At 47.9% G+C, this 18,184-nt stretch overlaps 3 protein-coding genes across 4 annotated transcripts; 2 read left to right on the top strand and 1 right to left on the bottom strand.

Annotated features, from left to right (window-relative positions):
• The first annotated feature begins 14 nt into the window (after window positions 1–14).
• Window positions 15–4,991, top strand: DPAGT1 (dolichyl-phosphate N-acetylglucosaminephosphotransferase 1). 2 transcript variants are annotated; one of them, XM_050322882.1, is made up of 9 exons: window positions 15–325; window positions 405–525; window positions 611–824; window positions 1,335–1,481; window positions 1,606–1,690; window positions 2,039–2,227; window positions 2,861–2,948; window positions 3,315–3,470; window positions 4,398–4,991. In XM_050322882.1, the coding sequence occupies exons 1-9, from the start codon at window positions 171–173 to the stop codon at window positions 4,461–4,463; spliced, it is 1,221 nt and encodes a 406-aa protein (XP_050178839.1). In that variant the 5' UTR covers window positions 15–170; the 3' UTR covers window positions 4,464–4,991. The 2 variants fall into 2 exon arrangements, with proteins under 2 accessions (XP_050178839.1, XP_050178841.1); XM_050322884.1 differs by lacking the exon at window positions 3,315–3,470.
• Window positions 4,992–7,371: 2,380 nt separating this feature from the next.
• Window positions 7,372–8,507, top strand: LOC126644133 (histone H2A). The gene has a single exon (XM_050323089.1). The coding sequence runs from the start codon at window positions 7,403–7,405 to the stop codon at window positions 7,832–7,834; it is 432 nt and encodes a 143-aa protein (XP_050179046.1). The 5' UTR covers window positions 7,372–7,402; the 3' UTR covers window positions 7,835–8,507.
• A 90-nt stretch (window positions 8,508–8,597) lies between these two features.
• Window positions 8,598–18,035, bottom strand: HMBS (hydroxymethylbilane synthase). Its single transcript, XM_050323086.1, has 13 exons — window positions 17,877–18,035; window positions 16,270–16,342; window positions 15,545–15,594; window positions 15,390–15,445; window positions 14,228–14,305; window positions 13,831–13,908; window positions 12,685–12,760; window positions 11,896–12,009; window positions 11,361–11,399; window positions 10,187–10,306; window positions 9,894–9,947; window positions 9,280–9,366; window positions 8,598–9,059 (listed from the first exon to the last, which is right to left on the bottom strand). The coding sequence occupies exons 1-13, from the start codon at window positions 18,033–18,035 to the stop codon at window positions 8,886–8,888; spliced, it is 1,158 nt and encodes a 385-aa protein (XP_050179043.1). The 3' UTR covers window positions 8,598–8,885.
• Window positions 18,036–18,184: the final 149 nt, after the last annotated feature.

Below are 18,184 nucleotides of genomic sequence, written 5' to 3'. Positions count from 1 at the left end.
CCGGTGAGCAGCTCACGCCAGGGCCAAAGATGGCGCGTCCGCCCCCGATAGGCCGCGGGGGCCTCACCCAGCCGGCACCGCCCCTGTAGCGCCCGGCCGGTGAGGTGGCGGTAGGTGCCCCCGCCCCGCCCCGCTCCGTGCCCTTGGCAGGGGCAGCGCCCGCCACGGCTATGGCGGCCTTGCCCGCCGTGCCTCTCCTCATCAACCTCGGCGGGTCGCTGCTGGGCTTTGCGGCCACGCTCACGCTGATCCCGGCCTTCACCGACCACTTCCTCGCTGCGCGGCTCTTCGGAGAGGACCTCAACAAGGCCTCGCGGCGGCCCGTGTGAGTAGCGCTGCCTGCTGGAGCTGCCCCGCGGGGCCAGTCCAGGCCCAGCTGACTCCCCGCTCTGCCTTCCTTCCAGCCCCGAAGCACAGGGCGTCATCAGCGGTGCCGTGTTCCTGATCATCCTCTTCTGCTTCATCCCCGTGCCCTTCCTGAGGTGCTTTGTGCAGGAGCAGTGTGCAGCCTTTCCTCACGACGAGGTGAGGCTTGCCTCGCGCAGCGAGCGCGGCAGGCTCGGGCCGGGAGCAGCCACCAGTGACCGGGGTCCTGTTCTCTGTCCTGCAGTTCGTGGAGTTCATCGGTTCACTCCTTGCCATCTGCTGCATGATTTTCCTGGGCTTTGCAGATGATGTTTTGAACCTGCGCTGGCGCCACAAGCTGCTCCTTCCTACCATGGCTTCCCTCCCACTGCTCATGGTTTACTTCACCAACTTTGGGAACACGACCATTGTGGTGCCTAAACCCTTCCGGATGCTGCTGGGCATGCATTTGGACCTGGGTGAGTTACGAGTCACCAGAAGCCATCATCCAGCTGGTGAGCAATTGGTGGAAGGGATCACCTGAAGCACTGTGTGCTGCAGAGGGAGCAAACAAAGGATTTGGTTAAGTAACCAGTGAAAGGGTGGAACTCTACCCACTAAATATTAGGCTGAAAGAATATCCAGAAACCCAGCACACATTGAGTTGTGAGTAGATTCCCATGATTCTGACAATACAGGTGTACACAGCACCTAGCTGCTAAAACCGGCAGGACTGAGAGACGGAACCCTGCAGCCTGCCCCCATGGCACAGCAGTTTGCTGCAGTCACAGTGCTGTATGTACATGTACACATGATGGCCAGCTCATAGGAGAGGAAGCAATCTATTTGCAAGCTACCACAACCAGAACTCCCTGAGATCGTTAGGTAAAGGATTGTTGTACAAAGCAGGAAATGAGAGCTTTGGTGAATTGGCCCAGGGCCTGCTTCGCCTGCCAGTACTAAAGCATTTGGCTTGCTCTGATCTGTAGGTATCCTCTACTATGTGTACATGGGCATGCTGGCAGTGTTCTGCACCAACGCCATCAACATTCTCGCTGGAATTAACGGGATTGAAGCAGGACAGTCACTGGTGATAGCTGCTTCCATTATCGTATTCAACATTGTAGAATTAAATGGTAAGGAAAATAACAAACATTTGTGGGTACAAAAAGCAAAGGAATCCTAGACTGCAATATCTGTTACTAATAAAAATCAACCAGCCCTATCACAAACAAACACATGTTTTTCTTTCTTCTATAGGGGATTATCGAGATGATCACATTTTTTCTCTCTACTTCATGATTCCCTTTTTTTTTACCACGCTGGGCCTATTTTACCACAACTGGTAAGAGGAAGGACATCAGAGTTTCTTTGGAAGCATCCTTTCCCTCTACGTTCTCCCTTTTCAAACACACAAACCGCTTAATGTGCAGATAGAATGCTGGAGCGTAGATAGGTTTCTTGCCAGAACTGAGCACAAAGCATTTACGCGGTGGTAGCTTTTCTTTTGATTAGAGCAATTGTGGTCCCACCAGCACACCCAAATCCTCAGAGTTAGAATATACTCCCTTGCATGCCTCACTGGCCATCTTTTCCTACCTATTCTCTACAAGTCAGGTTCTTAGAATAAATACCTACAGTATGGAAACAGTAATCATGACAGACCTTTGTTTTTCTGCCCCATGGATTGCAGGTACCCATCTCGAGTGTTTGTTGGGGACACCTTCTGCTACTTTGCCGGCATGACCTTTGCTGTGGTGGGGATCTTGGGGCACTTCAGCAAAACAATGCTGCTTTTCTTCATCCCACAAGTGCTCAACTTCCTCTACTCATTGCCTCAACTCTTCCACATCATTCCTTGTCCCCGTCACCGGCTGCCAAGGTAATGTACCTAAGTGACCTATAGTGGTACCACAGATTGTGTCTTTTATCTTCAACACCAGCTGAGAAAGGTGGTGATAGGTGCTCTTTTTAAAAGCCATCGAAGTATGTTATCTAGTTAAAAGGTAGCCGTCTCACTCTGTCAGCTACAGTCCAATCATACTGTAGACATTTCCCAGAAAAGTGAACTTTTGTGACCACCCCACTCCTCAAGATACAGACAAATATTTTTAACAATATTAGAATATGATGATCCTAAGCTACAAGACTGAGAGAAGTTGACACGGGATGCTTTTAATGCTGTTGCACTGAGATCTCCTAAGATTTCATAGTAGCAAGCATTCTGCAGCACTATGCCATGTCAGGTATTGTCTCTGCAGATGTTAGACTCTTCTGTTTTAGTCTTTAAACTATACAGCTTTATGCATATATTGGTACAGGGGAGGAAGAGTCTCCTCTGCTCCCTCTGAGGGACTAGGTATCAGCATCTGTTGTTAAGTGCGTTGGGTTATTCTTGTTTTTTCCACCACTGGATTTCTTTCTCTGCTACTCAGTTGTGGATCTAAGTCTGCTTACATAGGGATCTCTCTGTCTTATTGTTTCATCTGGACTAAATCTTTAATGCTTCTTTTAGGCTTAACCCTGGTACAGGAAAGTTGGAGATGAGCTACTCCAAATTCAAAACTAAGAGCCTCTCTGCCCTAGGAGCAAACATTCTGAAGGTAATACCCAGAAAACATTCAAAATTCTGATGCATTTTGAGGCAGTGGTCAAATGCAAGAGGAGCAAGATGGGAGGGAACGCAAAACTTCTGAGTTCGGTAGTTACTTTCTAGCTCAAATCCAGAAGAAAATATTCTGCTTAGTCCGTTACCATCCCTCATGGTCACTTCATTGTTTTAATAATCAGTCTTTTCAGGATAACCACACATAGCAGTGTCCCAGGACCATCATAAGTCTGTTCTGTCTTTTTAGTAAGAATATAGGCCAGATTTCACGGATGGTACAGCAAAAGGGCTCTTGAACAAAACCAAGCCAGTGAGCACCAAACACACCTGGTGAAATAGTGTGCAATATTTCTTTCCCCAGGTAGTCAAGATCTTGCATGTAGTAGATGTGAGGAGTGGAATGGATGAAGATGGCGAATACACTGAATGCAATAATATGACACTTATTAACTTTGTCATAAAGCTTATTGGACCCACCCAGGAGCGAAATCTCACTCTTCTGTTGCTACTCATTCAGGTCAGACAACGGGTTCCTCCAGTAGAAAGATGTACTCTGCAATGGAAACAGATCCAAGTTAGTCTCAAGAGTTTTAAGGGGAAAGGGGGAAGTACAGTATTGTGCTCTTCACACAAGATGCAGTTGAGCTTAGGGAGAATCAGAGGCTTACACAGCTCAAGGAGGAGGCAAATTCACACACACACCCCCCTCCCTGTTCATTGAGAGCTTATAAAAACAAAGTCCCTAGGTTAGCTTGAGGAGATTCCCAAGGCACAGATTATTGGCTGCAAGAAAAACATGAGGACAGCAGAGTGCTTTGTGACTCTGACCCAGTACAGCCTTTCTGCATGTTCCTGTTTGTCAGTCATACCAGATGAGAGTCTGGGAGTTATCTGTGACAGGTGGACTTGTGTAAGGGTGGCACAAGGCTCAGCAGTCCCCGGAATCTGAGCAGGAGCATTTTGGAGCCACTAGGAGCACAAGGATAATACACCTTACAGATACTGACAGAAGACAGAAAAGTACAGAACCCAGTCATGGCAAGGAATTCCTGACAGCACTTTATTGTAAGGATGCTGAATTGCAGCTTTGACATGAGGTATTTTCCATTACAAACCATATTATATTATAATATAGGCTCCTTAAGGAGGAATGAGTTATTCCCAACCATTCATTTCATCCCCATGTTCTCAGAATGTGACTGTGTGCAGGCACATGCAGCAATCCCCCACTGATACCTATAATTCTCAGAGAAAGAAATTAGGTCTGTGGATAGACTTCTGCCATTTATCTTTCTATATCTAAAAAAAATAGCCTGTATGTTTCTATTTAATGAAATGAGGCATGCTGGAAAGCTTAGCAAATCCATATGGAAAGGAGGAATCTGACAGCCTGTGGACCATTCAACACTGTAATGTTTCTGTTGTATGTTTGATTTTTACCTAGGTCCTGGGCAGCACTATTGCATTTTCCATCCGGTACCAACTAGTGCGTTTGTTTTATGATGTCTGACTGGACTGTCAGGAGTAGGGGAAAGAGTTGTACCAGCCAGTCCTTTTTCTCCAGTTACTGATGAAATGATTCAACTGATCTTACTCCAGCCCTCTGAGAACCTCAGAACACCTGTCAAAACACAAGCAACTGCTCCATGTGGGCTAGTCTTGAACCATTTGTTTTGGGCTTTTTTGGTGCATCAAAGGCTTTTGTCCAATTCTGTTGATAGAAAGGGTTCACTGCTACTTGGACATCACTGTTACTGGGAACACCTTCCAGAGGGAAAGCAAATGACCCAAATGTCTACTGACAGCACTTGAGGGAAATGGGAAAGATGGACTCTCTCTCTATACATCCAACAAGGATGTTGCTGTTTCTCAAGAGAGAAAACAGAAACTTTAAATTCTGTGAGATGCTGTAGAGCACAATAAGTAAACCAGATTCTGCTCCTGGCTTCTCCAATCCTTTGGTCTGTGGACATAGAGTGACATGTTATAAACCATACTCAAAACTCAGAATGCTCCAAGAATAAAATAACTCATGGTACCCGTTCCCCTGCAGTGCTTTGCCTCGACAGTATTGACATGCAGTGAAACTGGGTTACATGATCCCTCCCTGTACCTTTTTACCCTGCTAGGGGGCTGATCATTTCTGCAGTTGACTCCCTCCTTTTTTGTGACTACTAGGAGTGTTCCCTGCTGATGGGCTTTTAATTCTGATCATCACCATCTGCCTTCCTCCGTGGAAGAGGACACATCTGGAACAGGCTAGCAGAGTAAGGATTGCTGTGTCCTTAGATTAACATGGAACTGCAGGCTGCCATTATCTTCTCATCAAATACAAATAATTACCTATATAATGGTATCTAGCACCATAGTTCAAGACAGAATTGCTACTTACCCAACAGAAAAAGGCTGTTCTTCTGGCTGTACAGCCATCGGAGCACGAGGTTAAAGATTAACGGCAGTGAAAAGTGAAATAATGCAACAGCAAAAACAGGAATGCTGAGGTGGCTGAGTAGGAGTTGCCAGTTCCAGTACCTTAATAGATGCAAGGCTGCTGCACCTCCGCACACCCATGTCCAGCCAGTAGCGAGGCTTGGGATGTTTTTCCAGTATGCAAAAACATGTATGTCCAGTGGCACTGAGCAACAGAAACAACACACAGCACTCAAGCGTGGATGGCACAAGTGCCAAATCCTCTTCTTCTTCTCCAGTTTATAAGTCTACTAGTAGAGTATATTCATAAACACGTACACACGCACACAAACATTACAAAACCCTTCAGTACCTGGCCTTAAACACTTGGTCTGTCCAAAAATGTGCTGCTGGATTTCATGGCATGAGGGCATAGGGAGAGAAATTAATCTCTCTGCTCTGATCCAGTAGGCAAAGCCCAGACAGCCACCCCATTTTCTCCAGTAAGCTGGCTTAGCCCTACCTCCAGTAAGCATCCTGCCCCCCCTTCATTCCCCCCCCTCCCCCCCCCATGAGATCCTGGATACCTGTCTCTAAATCCTAGTTACTCTCTGGTCTGGCTCTGGGGATCGCACATCTTTTTATTCCATCCTAGCCCTGGCCCCTCCCCTCCCTGCATGCACTGAGCTCTTCCTATTTGCTGGAACTACATACACACTGGCCCCTTTGACCTATGGCCTGATGCCAGTGGCTGGTACTTAAGACTTCCAGACATATGTAAACATACAGGGTTGACAATCCCCTCACCCTAGGAAAAAAAAACTAGAAATGGAGCTTAGTGAGACAAGGCTGCAGAGATAATTATTACTGATCAGCAACATATTAAGATGTGGCCACTTTTTTCACACTTTTTCAATGGTCCCATATTTTTTTCCTCCCAGTCCACTTTTACGCCTTCCCCACCTTTGGTGCTTCCTTTGATAATAATGGCCAGTCTTCGCAAGCGAAGATCCGGGGAAGGTCTTTACACCTTCCAGCCTGCGCATTGGATTTTTTAGGTGAGACACAGTGTGCGCAGAACTGAGCCCACCCTTTAATCCTAAGGTTCATCTGCCGGGGCCAAGCGAGCTTGGACGGTGGCAGCGAGGTCCTCAGGACGTAGATAGGTTGCCTTTTTAAGGGCTAACGAGCTCCATCTGCCCGGGAGTGGCCCTGACCGGGAATCGAACCTGGGTCTCGGCAGTGACAGCGCCGCGCCCTTACCACTAGACCACCAGGGGCTCCAACTTCCTTTGATATACCCATACTATATCTCACACATTCTCATTATCCCCTAAAAGGATCTCATAGTAGGTTTTCGTTCGCAAATGCTCTTCCCTCATATGAATGAGGACACCTGTCGACCTGCAGGCATCCCAAGAGCCCTCCTGCCTCACTCTGGACGGAAGCCAGGCCAAGACCAAGGCCCAGGCCCAGAGGCTGACTCCAGTCCTCAAAAAACTCTGGGAGCAGCCCAGGACGGGCACCATTGTGCTATTTCGGCCATCACGTACCCCATCTGCCGTCACTCCTCCGCCCCTTTGGTTCCATCCCTTAATAACCTGAGAGGTGGCAGCGCCAAAGCTCCTCACACAGACCTGACCTTGCAGCTTTACCCGCTGCTATCCGGAGCACCGGACGGGCAGCACGAGGGGCTCCGCGGGACCGGCCGCTAGTCCCGCCAGTCTCTCCGCTCAGGGAGGCGCCGCAAGACCCCCGCGAGCCTCCAACGGCCTCGGCGCGGTTTAAATTTGGCGCCGCGCTCGCTGATTCGCTGGTGCCCGCCACCAATACACTCAGAGCAAAAGCGGTGGCGTCGCAAAAACGACCAGTCAGCAAAAAGCTTCTTACGGCAGACGCGCCAATAGCGAGGCGCGGTGTCGCTGTCCAATGAGCTGAGTCCTACTTGGCGGGAGGTTATAAAAAGCCCCGGCGAGCCGGTCCCCCTTCAGTTGGCCACAGCGGCCGGAGCGCAGCGGGCGTGTAGTCGAGCCAGGCGCCATGTCCGGCCGTGGCAAGAGCGGCGGTAAGGCCCGCGCTAAGGCCAAGTCTCGCTCGTCCCGGGCTGGGCTGCAGTTCCCGGTCGGGCGCGTTCACCGGTTGTTGCGGCGCGGGCACTACGCGGAGCGGGTGGGGGCTGGCGCGCCCGTGTACCTAGCGGCCGTGCTCGAGTACCTAACGGCCGAGATCCTGGAGCTGGCGGGCAACGCGGCGCGGGACAACAAGAAGACGCGGATCATCCCCCGTCACCTGCAGCTGGCGGTGCGCAACGACGAGGAGCTCAACAAGCTGCTGGGCGGCGTCACTATCGCGCAGGGCGGCGTCCTGCCCAACATCCAGGCCGTGCTGCTGCCCAAGAAGACGAGCGGCGGCGCTGCGAGCCCCGCCAAGGCCGGCAAGAAGGGCAGCGGGCAACAGTCACAGGAGTACTAGGCCGGCCGCTCCTCCAGCGCCACACAAAGGCCCTTTTCAGGGCCACCCCATTGCTCACGGGGAGAGCTGTAATCCGCGGAGGGGAGGGGAGGGGAGGGGGATCGGGCCGGCTGCGACGAACAAGCAGGAATCGGCCCGAGGCCCGTCAGACACCGAACACGAGCTGCTCCGTAAGGGCTGGTGATTTGCTTGTATTTACCTTTCTTCCCTTCAGTGGACGTTGCATAGAGAATAAACAGTGCTTCGTTTACGAAACAGGACCCCAAGAGGGTGCCATTTCAGTATTTCTACAAGGCACTGTAACACACAAGGCTCGCTGGGAGGATGGTGAGCCAGTAATGAGTACAAGAAATCAAAGTAAAAGGAAGGAGCTGTTATAAAGAAAAGCACAATAGCCCAAATTTGGACTTCTGCTTCAGCTCCCCATTCACTGGCTAGTGGAGATGAACTGGTTCACATTACCCTTCTGGACAAGCACTCTAAGGCTGTTCACGCCCTCATTTAATCCTGACAAATTGGCAAATCTGCATCTACCTGATAACTGCAAACTTAATTTACCTTAACTGAGACCGAGGGTGAAAGTGGTATCTGTGCTACTTTACTAAAAGGAACATGGTATCATCAACCTGATGGGAGCCTTCAGTGGTCCAGTGAGTGAACTGGTCCAAATAAGGCACTCTCTCAGCACAGTACAGCATTTTAGTACCAGCACAGTTGCGTTTCCAATTATAATCTGTAATGAGCACTTAGTTCCTAAATAGAATAGAATGCTTACAGACTTTTATTTTTAATTTTTGCTTTTAACTTCCTAGCTACAAAAATTGTTGAAAATACTTCAAAGGGACACTTGGCAATTTAGAGAAATGTGGAGGGGGATGAAAACCCTGAACAGCACAAACTACTCAAGTTAGTTAGCTTATTATTTCAGGTTTTTGCACCCAAACGTCAGGCAAGACTGGTGTGAGTGTTTAAATAAATCCCGTTTTCTAGAGAATGATGGCGTAGCTGCAGTCTTGTAGCTGGTGTTGTTGCACTCCTGGCCACACCGAGTTCAGCATGTGTCGTTGAGCTGCCTTGCCACGCTAAGGATGTGCTTTGCTCCCTTGCTCAGAAGTAAATTAGCCAGTTCAACACCCAGGTTTTCTGCAGCTTCCTGGGCCTGACTAGGGACATTCTTGGCTGTGATGCCAACGTGCTGCACATCATCGTTTGGTCCATCTTCATTCTGCAGATACAAACACCTCTAGGTAAGGCAGTGGGGAGGAGCAGGCAAGGAAGAGTTTCGGACACCCACAAAACAGGGTAAAATCTGGTACGAGGAGCCTCAAGAACAGTGTGTTGTTACAACTTTCAAGGAACTAGACCAAAAGTCATCTATTTCTAAAGGTCAGGGTTTTGTCATTCAGCTTCAGGTTTGAATTTTGAAGCCACTGGGGGGCATGTACCTGATTGGGGTAGTTGACACTGGTCTGCATAGTCTCCTTCAGGCTATCAGATCCATCCAAGCTGTAGACTGCTCCTGTCAAGTACAACTTTGAAAGACAGACAGAATGGATTAATACCATATTAACAAACAGCCAACTACCTCTCTTAAAAAAAAACCCACCCAGCTAAGTCTGGAGGGGAAGGCTTTTCTCATGCAGTGGGGTCAGCAAGAATAGCAGTACAACACAAGCATAAGAGAAGAAATCCCTGTTAAGGAAGATGCAACTTCCCAAGGAAAAGGATGGACTTTTTTTCTAGTTTCCCACCTCCTTAATCCATTGTCTAAAACTAGATTTGGTGGGGTCAGAAGCGAGACTTTCAGATCTCAGGGCAACACTACCTTAAAATAAGCAAGGGTGGTGAGAGAGGAAATCTGGTATGTATTATAAGGGAATTTTCTAGAAGACAGCTTCAGTACCCAGACCCACTGATGGATGGGTCAAGTCAGGAGACTATCTGCCCTACTTGGCTTTAAAGATATCTGCTGAAATTATCTTCAGGGAAGGATCAGGGAACATGCACATGCTTGGAATAGGTTTTCAGAAATAATCCCAGAAAAAAAAGTACTCCTCACCTGGCCATCCTTCAGCAGGGTGCTGACAGCAACGGGGACACTACATCCACCTTCCTAAAACAAAATGAAGCTGACACTAAGGCTCCTACCCAACACTTGCAAAGCAGAGGCCTCTGAAAAGTTTAGGCTGCACACAACCCCACCGATCACTTTTCAGGCCCTTCTTGATTCAGAAGTAATCCTTCCTTCACAGTTTTAGGACAGCATAACAGATTTCCCATAGTTTGGCATCAAGTCGACTAGCAGAGCAGTATTTACTGCTGCAGGCAGAAGAGCAAGGACACCAGACCTACCAAACGCTTCATAAAGGCTCTTTCAGCAATGCAGCACAACACAGTGTCTGCATCATGCAGGGCAGATACCATATTCAGTATCTCTTGGTCTTTGGCACGAACTTCCACTGCTAAGGCACCCTAGGAGAAGAAACACACAGCATAATATAGTAATTCTTCAGCTTCATGCATCTGTGTGTGCACTCAGCATTGATCACGAAACAGAGGCTCAAATGCTTTTCACTAAGGGAGCGATGTTTACAGAAATGAATTACAAAACACTTTACTGGCTGCAGAGTCATCCTATAGCAGCTGCTATGAACAGATAATTGGAACTTAATCAGCCAAATGTTAAAGGCCATGCTGCCACCTCAAACCATTCTAGAACCTATCTCAATTATGTCTGCATATATAGAAACACACATCCTATTGTGCCTTTGGAATGAGTAGGCTGGATAAATCCAAGATTTACAACCTTTCATCAAGAAACAGATCAAGTGCTGAATGAGTAACAGCGACAAAACAATTATTTTCTAAATTGGATACATGACGGGGCAGGGGGTACAGGGCACTGCACAGTACCTGACCAACACATGATCAAAGTCACTGTTTCAGAATGAGTGTGCAGATTGGTCACTTGCAATCACTAATGGATCTGGTTTAGCAAGTTTGATACCAGCTGAGCAATCCTGTGTAAACTATGCCACGTGTCCAGAATGGACTGGAACCGCTGCCCTGCCCAGAAACAAGAGCCCTAAAATGTGCTCCAAGACACCTCTTTCAGCTCCACCCTGCAAGAGTCAGGACACCATAAGGGAGAAGGATGGAGCATCAGAGGGCAAAGATGTTGCAGCAGCAGCTTCGCACAACTATCCCGGTGCAGTGTAACACCAACCCTGTAAGAGCCTGCCCCACATCTGCTGTGTCACCCATCCTAGCTGTGCATGCATTACCTTTCCCATTTATTGTTTTTCCACTGTGAATAGAAATCAGCCACTGAGTAACAGAGCTGACTCCCATTCTTCCAACAACCTGTGCCTAAAACAGCATAATGGCCAACAAAAGAGATAGATGTAATAGTTTTCTGGCAACCAACAAGCGAGAAGTCTTCAGCACAATTAACCACTCAGAGACATCGTGCAGCTGCTGGCTTTCAATACATAGCATGGCTTAAAGTACAAAAGTTGTAACATACCTGTCCAACAGCATACAGACAATCTTCAGGGTCTAGGAGCTGGAACAAAGCAAAATCAGTTAAGTCCCAGTGTTCAGAATATAGGAAACAAGAGCCAAATTCTATGCTTGTCTCTAATACCAACTGATTCCATGTCAGATCAAAGAAATATCACCTCTCCCTTCCCATGCCCCAGTGTTTCCACCGCTACAGTGAAACAATGTACCACTTTGTGAAATACCCAGTCACAAGAATCTGAGTCTTGCACAACGCTGAGTTGCCAGACATGAGTGCTGCAAACTGCTGGGAGACGATCAGATCACAAACTGTTACTGAACCATGGAAAGCTGAACAGTATAAATTTCTGTATGAAGGAAAAAGCAACCAACCAAAAAAACCCCAAAACTCCTCCCTGAAGCATCTCAAATCACAAACTAACATGGCAGTGGAGTCAGTAAACTGCATGCTCATCTTGGACAGGACAACCACAAGGTCTGAAACACAAGCAGTTGACGGTTCAGCAGAGAATGGTATTTTCTGTTTTGCTGCTCCTCACCTGGCCAATACGATTCTCCCAGCCCATCCTCTTCAGTCCAGCAGCAGCCAAGATGATGGCACTGAAGTCTTCCTTCTCATCTAGCTTTTTTAGGCGGGTATTTAAGTTCCCCCTCTGTAGAAGTGGTTAAGCAAGCATAGAAACAATCAGGCAAGCAGTCCTACAACCACTTGAGCATTTACAGACTATAGAGAATCCAACAGCCTTCAAATGAGAACATCAGTACCATCCTGAAAGAAGTGTTAAATATGGACAATTTTTTCTTAAAATAGAATTTTGCCAAGCATTATGGAATATTAATTCAAGTGCTGACTCTGCACGTCATTTCAGTATTAATACCCAGCTCCTTCTGCACTCCAAAGAACTTGGCTCCTAGGACCGAAGTAACAATGCCTTCTCTCAGTAGTTCAGCCACCCACATTGGCACTAGTGGTCCAAATTACATCCAGGGTTACTGGGAACCCCCTGGCATTTGGTCACACACCTTCAAAAAACACAGGGGAGGCACCGTTCCTCAAACACTGCATAGCACACAATCCAATACATCCTGAACCCCAGCAAGATCACAGTTAGCCCCCTGTTTACAGCCTCCTGAGAAAGCAGAGGACAGAATGGCTACAGTGCTACCCCTACCCTCTGAACAGGGTAGCAGGGGGCAGGCAGCCTTTGAGGAAATAGTTTGTTCTAGGTCAGCTGGTGCAAATCAGCCTTGAATGTAGACTTTGCATTAAGTTATATTTTCCCCTCTGCAGCTTTACCCAACTCCCACGTTTTGCCAGGAAAGGATACAATATCCCTGAATTGCAACTGAGGGAACTTCTTTTTGAGCTGAGCTGCTCTCCGAAGTGAACTGGTTCCAATCACACTGTAGGGAAAAATAGATTCAGTGAAATCCAGCATACTCATAACACCTCCAGACAGAAGTAGGACAGAACTTTCAAGGAAACAAGTGGTAACTTTTTTTTCACATACATGTCAAAGTGAAGATCTAAGAACCAGATTTATATCTCCTTAGAAAAAAGAAAACCACTCTGTGAAATTCAGCATACAGCCCGGTGAAACCACTCCCAAGGAGATGATATACAGGATATGCTTCTGGAGAGCAGTCCCAGCCACTGTCAAGGACTGATAAACCTCATTTAAAGACCACAGTATTTATAACAGGGGGGAGAATCTTTTCCTAATATCCAGCCTAAACCTCCCCTGACATAGCTCCAGCCATTTGCTCAAGTTCTATCACTGGTCATGAGAGTGAAGAGATCCGTACCTGCCCCTCCACTTCCCCCTCTTGGTAACCTGGATCCTAGACCAGACATGATTTTCCTGCCATCCAAATGTGCAGAAGCACAAGTCCATGTTTCTATTACAGCTAGTTTATTTCTTTCACTTTAACATAGAAAAAAATCTAATAGCTACCTTAATCTGAGTGATTTCACTCAGCTCAGACAAAAGATTCCAATAACCTCTATGAAAGGGCAGATAATTCAAAATGGGAAATCCACAAGGAAGTGATGCCAAAAAATCCAGGAAGAAATCAGAACTGGCTGGGTGAGAACAAATGCATACTTCAATCCATGAAAGCCAAAGTCCTGCACTGGACACCCTGTCTGCAATGTATGCATTTCCCTGCAGTAGGCACAAGACAAGGAAGCAGAAATTCACTCTGGTGATCCTGAACAGAAAGCGTCTAACTTGAGAATCAACACTGCAACTCTAGGGTGGCTTGAGAGATTCAGTTTCACCCAGTGTGCAGCACCCCTTGCTGCTGCTCTTCCCAGCTAGTGGGTGTAGCGTAATGTCTGCGGAACACTCACAAAAGGCAGTGTAAAACCACTATAGGATAAAGCAAGGAGCTCACTGACTTGCCACTGGAAAGAATCAACCAGCAGCCCCCTTCTGTTTTCACACCTGTCTTCCCCTTCCCCTCCCACTCACCTCTTTTCAGGAAGGAGGCTCAATGTTTTTCCACAGTTTTTGGGATGAAAGACAACAGCATCAAGTGGGTTTTCCCTTCTGCAAAATAATGCAAGCACAGAATGAATGACAAATCATTTAAGGGAAGGCTGTTAAGCTTAACAGTTCTGCTCTCAGTCCCTGGAGGAACTGCCTCTGGCTCCAAAATACCCCACTGTCATTGTAAAAACAAGTATTTTCAGCACACCTGCTGGCTACCGATCACTAGGGCAGCTCTGGTGTTTCCACTGTTTTGGAGATTATTCAGAGGGTGATGAAAATTTGAACACATAAATGGACCTAAGCTGCCTTTGCTCTTCTTTACCAAGACTGTAAAATGCAAGCCCTTCAGAGAATCAAGCCTTGTGTTCACACTTACTTGCAGACAGCACCGATGGTAAAGCCAGGAGGAAGGGAAGTTGGCAGGTCCTTCAAGGAGTGAACCACAAGGTCAACTCTAAAAATGAGCAAACAGATTGTTGAGCTCATGTGGTGGTCTATCAGAGGCTTGCAGGTCATCTACAGAAAAGTTTGGACCCACTCTGGGAAATAATCTGGAGTAGAGAGGAATTTCAGGATTCCACAGCCAGAATTACTATAGAGTTCTCAAGTTACTCCAAAAAAAGCTACCTCACCTTTCTCTCTCTCTCTTTTCCCCTTGGGATAATGCCTTCCTCCCAGCAGTGATGCAAGACACTTTAGAAACAACTGAGTGAGGGGAAGACACTGGGGATGTTTACACAGAGAGACTCGTACTAATATGCATCAGCTGGGGGCTGGATTATGCTTCAAACTGAAAGTGGCAGCAACCCAAACTACAGGGTACCTGCTTCATTACACAGCAAATGAACATCATCATAAATGCTTGAGTCCCCAGTATGTTTTCACCAACTTCACTGAAAATGCAGTATGATGTGACTACGTGGTAAAGAAGAATACCTTTGTTTTTAAACACCCTTTAACTAAGGCAACACTCCTCAGAATATTGAAAGAGAAGAAGAGATTAAACAACAACAACCCAACACCTCAAACCCACAAAAACACCACTAATCTCTCTCTCCTCCAGCAGCAACCCGAACCAAGGTTTTCTGTAGAGAGAAGTTAGAACGCAGCACAACTTGCCTATGTCCAATTCTCCTGCACATTTCTCTCGCAAACATGTTAATAAATGTTAACGTGATAACAATAAATATGTTTTGCAATGCATTACCACCACCAAGTAAAGTGTTTTTAAAAGAACATACTCATAAGCAGAAATCAAATGAAATTACATCCTCTGATGCATATATAATACACAAATGACAGGAGAAAAGAAACCTAACTGGGGTAGACAAAGTGACACAACTCCAATTCAAAATACATGGCTAAAGCCCAGGGCAGAGGGAGAAAAGGGAAAGAAAAAGACAGTGACTTATCAAAAGATTTCTTTTTTTAGCCAGAGGTACCAGAACAGAAGGAAAGTAGATCACATATGCAGCAAGCCAGAGATGTCCAAAGAGCAACAAATGCCAGAGGAAGAAGGGAAAACAATAAGCTCTTACTCATTTTTTTCAAGTGCATTTTCCAACTCTTTGGTGAAGAGGCTCTTCTCCCCGATCTACACATAAATGGAAGGACATGAATCACAAAAGAAGCATCAAACAATATAACTTCAAATATGATTAGTTCTTGTATAGAGGAAGAAGAGATTCTTTACCTTGGAAAGTGCTGTATCCAAGATCTTGTCTCCGGTTGTTGACATGGCAACTGCTCAGAGACAGTACAGGTAAAATGTGAGGCTTGGTAAGAGCACTGGGCTTTGGCTGAAAACTCCTATGTAAAATGCCACGCGCAGAGCAGTGTCACACACTGCTGGGTGAGCACCGACTCAGGCTCAGTACAAGAGAGGCTCACTTCCAGACATACCCTGCAGTCAAGGCAAGTGAAATGGAGACTTCCTTCACTGTCATCAAAACCACAGCAAGGGGAAAGGGGGCAGGTTTGGGAAGAGCTGACCCAATGGAAACTGCCACAATCTGTCTCTGCAGTGCCAGTGAACACATATGCAGCAGTTCTCTTCAGTGCAAGGCTGAGGTCCCATTATTCCTGTTGAAAGCCTCAAGCCTCAGACCAGAAAATGCCCCTAATGCTCAGTGCAGTGCAGCCAGAACGATACCAGGTTTGCAAACAGAGCAACAGAACACCATCTGCATCACATACTCAGTGCTTCAATCATCAAGAGCCTATGAAATCCATCTTTCTTCCCTGGAAGAAACCAGCAGCAGCTGCTAAGCCACACAACATAACTGAATTCAGACTGCACTCTTAGATAAGTGGGGTCGAATCCTCCTCCTCCTGACTCTACGCACACCTCTCGCACACAAAGATAACCAACCGGCTCCTGCTGCCATCCACCCCCAGGGCAACATCCAAAAAACTTACCAATCTCAAAGTGGAGGTCAGGGTACAGCTCACGGAGCATCGTAACCACGCTGTCGGTCTGAATCCGGGCCAGCTGCAAGGAAGCAGAAAGTCCTAAGGAAAGAGCACATTGTCCATACGGTAGCTAAGGAGGCTTTGCTATTCTTCAACAGTCAGGCATGCATGCCCAGTACATTCTCTCAAAATCAAAAGCATTAGAAATAGGTTGCCTCAAGTAAAATTGCTCATAGGTACAAACTCCTTGAACTGTGTGAACTCCTATAATGACCAGACCACTGCACTGAAGAACTTCTTTTATTGCCTAAGTGGCACAACAGTTCCCTGTTTTCAGTGCTGTTGTGATCCAAACACTCACGAGGCACAGCAATTTATCCAGTTAGGAAGAGTAACTACAGCAGAAGCCTGCAGATCAGGATTCTCATGCTTTTACTTGTGCTTCACCTTTGTGGAACACAACGGCTGAACTACACCTGCTCCTCAGCAAGTGGGCAGAAAAGTAAGAAAAACCATCCTCCTGTTGCTCAGTGATGAAAGAATAAGTCATATTGCACACTGAGTAGCCTCCTGCTTTCTCTAAGAGTATGAATTTTACCAATACTGCAAGTTTTGGGAGAAGCCAGTAGGATTTTACCGTGACACGGGAAAAATCTATAGTCACTGTCAAATACAAGTTACTTATCCTCTGTAAGAACAGAGCTTTATTTATAGGTTCTACAGACACACACACAGAAAAGTAACACCTTACATCGTCACGTACAGCAAGCAACAGATCTCAAACCAGTAAACTGCAGGAAGAACATTCCTTTGCATAAGAACAGCAGAAGCAAGTAAAATAAAGCCAGGATCACAGAGTGTGTCATCATTCTGCACATGCAAGAAGCAGCAGACTCAAGCAACTACAGGTGAGTTTCAGCTTTTCTCCCACCGAGGGGCTAAGGACCCTTTGGTAATTAATGTGGTTCTCAGGGCCGTAGATTCCCTACAAGTAAAACGACAGTAAGTAGCTACTTCCCTTTGTAAAGTGCCCCAAGAGCCTCAGGTTAGAAAATCAGGCAGCACACAGGCACGGCTATATCCCTTGCCCTGATGTCTACACAAAATGCCTTCGTGACAGTACGAAATTCTTCCTAGAACGTGCTACCAGAAGAAACGACATTATCTCAGAACAAAGGTCTGAGGGTCTCTTATCTCCCTTTGCGAGGCTGCTCCTCCCGCTGCAGCCCGCTGGCAAGAGATACCTGCTGTATCTCCGGACACGTCCCTTCCCTGCCCTTGAGCGAGCTGCAGCCGTCAGTAACTGGTGTTTTTTTCCTGCAAGAGCTGCACAGGCCTTGCAAGTGACACAGCCCCCCCGCCAGACCCGGGAGGGCCCCGCGCCTCACCCTCGGTTCCCGCGCCGGGGCAGCGCTCCCAGAGCCGGCCGCCCCCCGGCCTCCGGAAGGGAGCGCTTTCCAAACTTCTTCCCGGAGTCCCAAGGAAGGAACCGGAACCCGCGGGCTTCGGAAGCCCAGTCCTTCCCTCAGCCCCGAGGAGCCCGCGGACCCTGAGTCGGACGGAAGGAGCCGGGTACCGGGGGAGGAGCGCGCCCCGGTCCCGCCGCTGCCTACCTGGCTCCGGCGGGTGCCCACCCGGACCGCTCTGCCCTCCACTCCGTTCTCGCCCGGCGGCAAGGGTGCGCCCGGGTCATCGCCTGCCCCGCCGGCCCCCGTGCCGTTCCCCGCTCGGCCCCGGCCCCCTCCGGCCGCTCCCGTGCCCCGTTCCGCCATCACCGCCGGCCTCGCGCCGCGCCGAGCACGTCACCGCCGGCCCCACCCCCGCCGCCCTCAGGGAGGCCCGCCCTCCACCACGCCCCAAACCCCGCCTCCCTTCAGGCCCCCCCCTCCCAACACTCGGCCCGGTTAGTCCGGTCTGTGGG

This window comes from Myiozetetes cayanensis, unplaced genomic scaffold (genome assembly GCF_022539395.1).
Source record: "Myiozetetes cayanensis isolate MyiCay16 unplaced genomic scaffold, myiCay2020 scf29, whole genome shotgun sequence".
In the NCBI taxonomy this organism is placed as follows: Eukaryota; Metazoa; Chordata; class Aves; order Passeriformes; family Tyrannidae; genus Myiozetetes; species Myiozetetes cayanensis.
Note: the sequence above shows the minus strand (reverse complement) of the source record. Positions and strands in the feature narration are given on the sequence as shown.

What these genes read in the sequence shown, in the direction of transcription:
- DPAGT1 (XM_050322882.1), top strand. Translation starts at nt 171, where the DNA reads ATGGCGGCCTTGCCCGCCGTGCCTCTCCTCATCAACCTCGGCGGGTCG. An exon ending in AAGGCCTCGCGGCGGCCCGT is followed by an intron (nt 326 to 404) that starts GTGAGTAGCGCT and finishes CCTTCCTTCCAG; the next exon opens with CCCCGAAGCACAGGGCGTCA. An exon ending in CAGCCTTTCCTCACGACGAG is followed by an intron (nt 526 to 610) that starts GTGAGGCTTGCC and finishes TCTGTCCTGCAG; the next exon opens with TTCGTGGAGTTCATCGGTTC.
- HMBS (XM_050323086.1), bottom strand. Translation starts at nt 18,035, where the DNA reads ATGGCGGAACGGGGCACGGGAGCGGCCGGAGGGGGCCGGGGCCGAGCG. An exon ending in TGGGCACCCGCCGGAGCCAG is followed by an intron (nt 16,343 to 17,876) that starts GTAGGCAGCGGC and finishes GCTTCCTTGCAG; the next exon opens with CTGGCCCGGATTCAGACCGA. An exon ending in TGGATACAGCACTTTCCAAG is followed by an intron (nt 15,446 to 15,544) that starts GTAAAGAATCTC and finishes ATTTATGTGTAG; the next exon opens with ATCGGGGAGAAGAGCCTCTT.
- LOC126644133 (XM_050323089.1), top strand. Translation starts at nt 7,403, where the DNA reads ATGTCCGGCCGTGGCAAGAGCGGCGGTAAGGCCCGCGCTAAGGCCAAG.